The sequence below is a fragment of the Seriola aureovittata genome, chromosome 19 (genome assembly GCF_021018895.1).
Source record: "Seriola aureovittata isolate HTS-2021-v1 ecotype China chromosome 19, ASM2101889v1, whole genome shotgun sequence".
Taxonomy (NCBI): Eukaryota; Metazoa; Chordata; class Actinopteri; order Carangiformes; family Carangidae; genus Seriola; species Seriola aureovittata.
This window is the reverse complement of record NC_079382.1, coordinates 23,743,843-23,749,579: the sequence shown is the minus strand read 5'-3', so window position 1 is coordinate 23,749,579 and position 5,737 is coordinate 23,743,843. Positions and strand designations below refer to the sequence as shown.

Genomic DNA, 5,737 nt, shown 5'->3' with positions numbered 1-5,737 from the left:
AATCTAAGAAAATAATTCATGTTTGTTTTTTCATGAAAAACATCAGTAGTTTTATGTAAACAAACTGGCATTTAAAGGGTTAATATCCAAAAACTGACTGCATATTTGGTATTTTAAGAATGAATTAACTGACAGTGGGAAATTATAAATACATAACATAATATATAAAATCTTTTTTTTCTTTTTTTATGCTGACAGTTTTGTCTTTGAAGGACCTGTGTACATTTTTTAGAAGCACGCACAAGGGATAAAGTTGGTGTTTTCTCCACAGAGTTGAGCAGCAGAGCTCAGAGGTCCACAGTGATCCGTCTGCCCAGCAGCATCAACCAGACCTGGACTCCATCTTTATGGTCTGTACATGTACAATCACACTGTTACTGTTTAACTCCATCAACCACAGATTAAATGCTGAATTTCCATCCAGGTCCTAACAGTGTCCATGTTGCTGTGTTTAGACCAGCAGGCCTTCAGACTGACGCATGAGTCACATGTTGTTTTCTACCACTTTCAATCAAATGTTCACTTCATCGTCTGTTCCAGCTGCTGGAGGAGAACATCATCAGTTTTGTGAAGAAGGAGCTGAAGAGAGTCCAGAAGGTCCTGAGACCAGATTACCCAGAATCCTCAGGGAGTCAGAGGGAGGATGAGGAGGTGTTGGATGGTGAGGATGAAGAGCAGAGGAGGAGCAGAGAGGCGTTTGTGAAGATCACAGTGAACTTCCTGAGGAGAATGAAGCAGGAGGAGCTGGCTGACTGTCTGCAGAGCAGTAAGAGGATTTCTCTAAAGATTCAACATGATGGAGGAATGAGACATTTACTAACATCAACACATGGAGGGAAACATGTTCATATACTCATTCTTTAGAAGGAAGAAGTGATGAAATGTTGACTTTTTATTCATTGATCTTATTTGTTCTTTGTCATTCAGAGAGTCCTGCTTCAGTTTGTCGACGTGAACTCAAATCTAACCTGAAGAAGAAGTTCCAGTTTGTGTTTGAGGGGATCGCTAAAGCAGGAAACTCAACCCTTCTGAACCAGATCTACACAGAGCTCTACATCACAGAGGGAGGGACTGGAGAGGTCAATGATCAACATGAGGTCAGACAGATTGAAACAGCATCCAGGAAACCAGTCAGACCAGAAACAACCATCAGACAAGAAGACATCTTTAAAGCCTCACCTGGAAGAGACGGACCAATCAGAAGAGTGATGACAAAGGGAGTGGCTGGCATTGGGAAAACAGTCTTAACACAGAAGTTCACTCTGGACTGGGCTGAAGACAAAGACAACCAGGACATACAGTTCACATTTCCATTCACCTTCAGAGAGCTGAATGTGCTGAAAGAGAGAAAGTTCAGCTTGGTGGAACTTGTTCATCACGTCTTTACTGAAACCAAAGAAGCAGGAATCTGCAGGTTTGATCAGTTCCAGGTCGTGTTCATCTTTGACGGTCTGGATGAGTGTCGACTTCCTCTGGACTTCCACAACACTGAGATCCTGACTGATGTTACAGAGTCCACCTCAGTGGACGTGCTGCTGACAAACCTCATCAGGGGGAAACTGCTTCCCTCTGCTCGCCTCTGGATAACCACACGACCTGCAGCAGCCAATCAGATCCCTCCTCAGTGTGTTGACATGGTGACAGAGGTCAGAGGGTTCACTGACCCACAGAAGGAGGAGTACTTCAGGAAGAGGTTCAGAGATGAGGAGCAGGCCAGCAGGATCATCTCCCACATCAAGACATCACGAAGCCTCCACATCATGTGCCACATCCCAGTCTTCTGCTGGATCACTGCTACAGTTCTGGAGGAGGTGTTGAAAACCAGAGAGGGAGGAGAGCTGCCCAAGACCCTGACTGAGATGTACATCCACTTCCTGGTGGTTCAGTCCAAACTGAAGAAGGTCAAGTATGATGGAGGATCTGAGACAGATCCACACTGGAGTCCAGAGAGCAGGAAGATGATTGAGTCTCTGGGGAAACTGGCTTTTGAGCAGCTGCAGAAAGGAAACCTTATCTTCTATGAATCAGACCTGACAGAGTGTGGCATCGATATCAGAGCAGCCTCAGTGTACTCAGGAGTGTTCACACAGATCTTTAAAGAGGAGAGAGGCCTGTACCAGGACAAGGTGTTCTGCTTCGTCCATCTGAGTGTTCAGGAGTTTCTGGCTGCTCTTCATGTCCATCTGACCTTCATCAAGTCTGGACTCAATCTGATGTCAGAAGAACAATCAACTTCCTGGTTATCTAAAGTCATCAGGGACAAGCCTGAACCAACACTCTTCTACCAGATAGCTGTGGACGAGGCCTTACAGAGTCCAAATGGACACCTGGACTTGTTCCTCCGCTTCCTCCTGGGTCTTTCACTGCAGACCAATCAGACTCTCCTACAAGGTCTGATGACACAGGCAGGAAGTGGCTCAGAGACCAATCACGAGACAGTCCAGTACATCAAGAAGAAGATTGAAGAGACTCCCTCTGCAGAGAAAAGCATCAACCTGTTCCACTGTCTGAATGAACTGAATGATCGTTCTCTAGTGGAGCAGATCCAACAGTCCCTGAGATCAGGACGTCTCTCCACAGATAAACTATCTCCTGCTCAATGGTCAGCTCTGGTCTTCATCTTACTGTCCTCAGAAGAAGATCTGGACGTGTTTGACCTGAAGAAATACTCTGCTTCAGAGGAGGCTCTTCTGAAGCTGCTGCCAGTGGTCAAAGCCTCAAATAAAGCTGTGTATGTGAACATATATCCATCTACATTTACTGTATCTTCTTCTTTAGTCACGACAAAAAAATGATTTTTATACTTGTTTTCTTTTGTTCTGCTGGTTCCTCTTCAGACTGAGTGGCTGTAACCTCTCAGAGAGAAGCTGTGAAACTCTGTCCTCAGTCCTCAGCTCCCTGTCCTCTAGTCTGAGACACCTGGACCTGAGTAACAACAACCTGCAGGATTCAGGAGTGAAGCTGCTGTCTGCTGGACTGGAGAGTCCACACTGTAAACTGGAAGGTCTCAGGTTAGTTTTTAAAGCTTTTGTATGCAAGACATAAGCCTATAATGACTTAGAGTATTCAGTTTTTGAACGTTTTTGTTTGGATTTCCTCTTCAGACTGAGTGACTGTAACCTCTCAGAGAGAAGCTGTGAAACTCTGTCCTCAGTCCTCAGCTCCCAGTCCTCTACTCTGAGAGACCTGGACCTGAGTGACAACAACCTGCAGGATCCAGGAGTGAAGCTTTTGTCTGCTGGACTGGAGAGACAACAATGCAGAGTGGAAACTCTCGGGTCAGAATACAGCTGTTTTTAAACAGTAGAATTAAACATAGAGGCTTTTTATTTGTTTATATAATCTTGTATTAATTGACGTACTAACATTGTACTGAGGAATTTTCCTAAGTTAGCTAGTTTTAAATTGAGAGTTTACACTGACAGTGAGGTTGGGTTTGTGGGTATGTACTTGAATTACTCATGGTATTGAGACATAACTTTTATAGGAGTCGTACTTTAGCGACTCAACCTCTGTTTGCACACAAAAAACAAATCAACATGGTTTAGGATTGGAGTAGGTCCTCAAGAAGTGAATTTAAGGCAGTGCAATGTGTTCAGTCTGTCAGGATGTCTGATCACAGAGGAAGGCTGTTCTTCTCTGGCCTCAGCTCTGAGCTCCAACCCCTCCCACCTGAGAGAGCTGGACCTGAGCTTCAATCATCCAGGAGACTCAGGAGTGAAGCTGCTGTCTGCTGGACTGGAGGATCCACACTGGAAACTGGACACTCTCAGGTATGGACAGATGGACAGACAAAAGCAGCTCTCACACTGTTTCCCTGCCTCTCTAACTGAGGAGCTCTGCTTTAGGTTTGGTATGGTGGATATGACTGAAGGTGATGAAGTTGATTCTGACTTTGTTTCCTCCTCCAGGTTGGATCATGGTGGACTGGAGAGACTGAGACCTGGTGTGAGGAAGTGTGAGTGTGTTTTAAGTATGATTCATGAGAACACAGCTGCACATGTTACACTAGATTTGTACGAAGATGAATTGCTCCAGAGTTTCATTCAGTATGCAGCTTTTGTTTTTGTTCCTCTGCGCTTGCGAGAGCTGGAGGCATATTGTTTTCAGGTCGTCTGTACGTACGTCTGTTTGTCCCATTCTCATGGACACGACATCTCAATAACGCCTTGACTGAACTTCTTCAAATACTGTTCTCTCCATCAGATTCCTGTGAACTGGAACTGGACATAAACACAGTGAACAGAAACCTCAGACTGTCTGACAACAACAGGAAGGTGACATGGGTGACAGAGTATCAATCATATCCTGATCATCCAGACAGATTTGACCTTTGGCCTCAGCTGCTGTGTAGAACTGGTCTGACTGGTCGCTGTTACTGGGAGGTCGAGTGGAGAGGAGGGGTTCATATATCAGTGAGTTACAGAGGAATCAGAAGAAACGGAAACAGTGAGGACTGTTGGTTTGGAGGAAATGATCAGTCCTGGAGTCTGATCTGCTCTGATGATGGTGGTTACTCTGTCTGGCACAATAAGAGGAAAACATCCATCTCCTCCTCCTCCTCCTCCTCCTCCTCTTCCTCCTCCTCCTCCTCCTCCTCCTCTGACAGAGTAGCAGTGTATGTGGACTGTCCTGCTGGCTCTCTGTCCTTCTACAGAGTCTCTGACTCACTGATCCACCTCCACACCTTCAACACCACCTTCACTGAACCTCTGTATCCTGGTTTTGGGTTTGTGTTCTTCGTATCTCGTTCCTCGGTGTCTCTGTGTTGAGTGAAGGAGGGAGAGTCTGGAAGTGACAGCAGCTTCAGTCCTGTGGTTTAAATGTTGGTGGTGGACGAGGTTTCATGTCTTAGAGGAAGTAAAAATTATTTCTGTGTTGAACTTGTGTACACACTGTGATGAATTTTATACTCACTTTAATAAAGTTTTCATCGAGCAGCATCTTGTAGCTTTTAATGTTTTTGGGGAATAACTGTGTGATATGCACATCTGCAACATCCTGACTGACTAAGAGCCTCCAGGTGTCAGAGCGAGCCAAGAGGAGGAGTCTGTCTCACAACTGGTGTAATCCCAGAGACACTCTTTCCTGCTCACCTGGCTTTGACTGTCTGACAACCTCTCACCATCCACTCCGCTTTCCCCAGGAGTTTACTTTGGTTGTCAGCTCTGCCGTGTGTACCACCTCAAGCAGATGCTGATGCTAGTCCTGAACCAGTCCTGGATGCTTCCCTCATCTTGACTTGGGGTTTTACAATGGTGAACTTTAAAGATTTCCTCTGAACGAACACTCACCACATTATGTATCCCCACCCCACCCCACCCCACCCCCCATTCACACAATAGATAGATAGATAATCCCCTAGGAGAGATTCATGTGTCCATTACCTCATTGTTTATAATAATTACAAAAACTTGATAATAAATAAACAATACTAATTAGATTAGTTCACTTCCTCTGGCTGAGGTGTTGTACAGCCTGATGGCAGTGGGAACAAAGGATCTCCTGAACCTCTCTGTTCTGCAATGAGATGAGATGTTTGCTGCAGCTGTAGCTGCTTCTCTGTCCTGCCAGAATGTTGTGGAGAGGATGTTGGAATTGTCCAAGATGGCCTCCATCTTACATCGCATACATCTCTCCACAACAGTCCTGAGTGAGTCCAGACTCCTGCCGCACAGGCGCAGCCTTTTGGACCAGCTTGTCCAGTCTCCTTGTGTTCATGTCTGACATGCTGCCG

The 5,737-nt window shown here is 45.4% G+C and overlaps 1 protein-coding gene across 1 annotated transcript; it reads left to right on the top strand.

Moving 5' to 3' along the window:
• Positions 1 to 289: 289 nt before the first annotated feature.
• Positions 290 to 4,936, top strand: LOC130187401 (NLR family CARD domain-containing protein 3-like). Its single transcript, XM_056404999.1, has 7 exons — positions 290 to 350; positions 541 to 766; positions 928 to 2,731; positions 2,838 to 3,011; positions 3,600 to 3,773; positions 3,912 to 3,958; positions 4,207 to 4,936. The coding sequence occupies exons 1-7, from the start codon at positions 348 to 350 to the stop codon at positions 4,770 to 4,772; spliced, it is 2,994 nt and encodes a 997-aa protein (XP_056260974.1). The 5' UTR covers positions 290 to 347; the 3' UTR covers positions 4,773 to 4,936.
• Positions 4,937 to 5,737: the final 801 nt, after the last annotated feature.

Excerpts from the sequence above, each read along its gene's own strand:
- LOC130187401 (XM_056404999.1), top strand. Across the intron at positions 3,774-3,911 it reads TGGAAACTGGACACTCTCAG|GTTGGATCATGGTGGACTGG; the intron begins GTATGGACAGAT and ends TTCCTCCTCCAG. Across the intron at positions 3,959-4,206 it reads GAGACCTGGTGTGAGGAAGT|ATTCCTGTGAACTGGAACTG; the intron begins GTGAGTGTGTTT and ends TCTCTCCATCAG.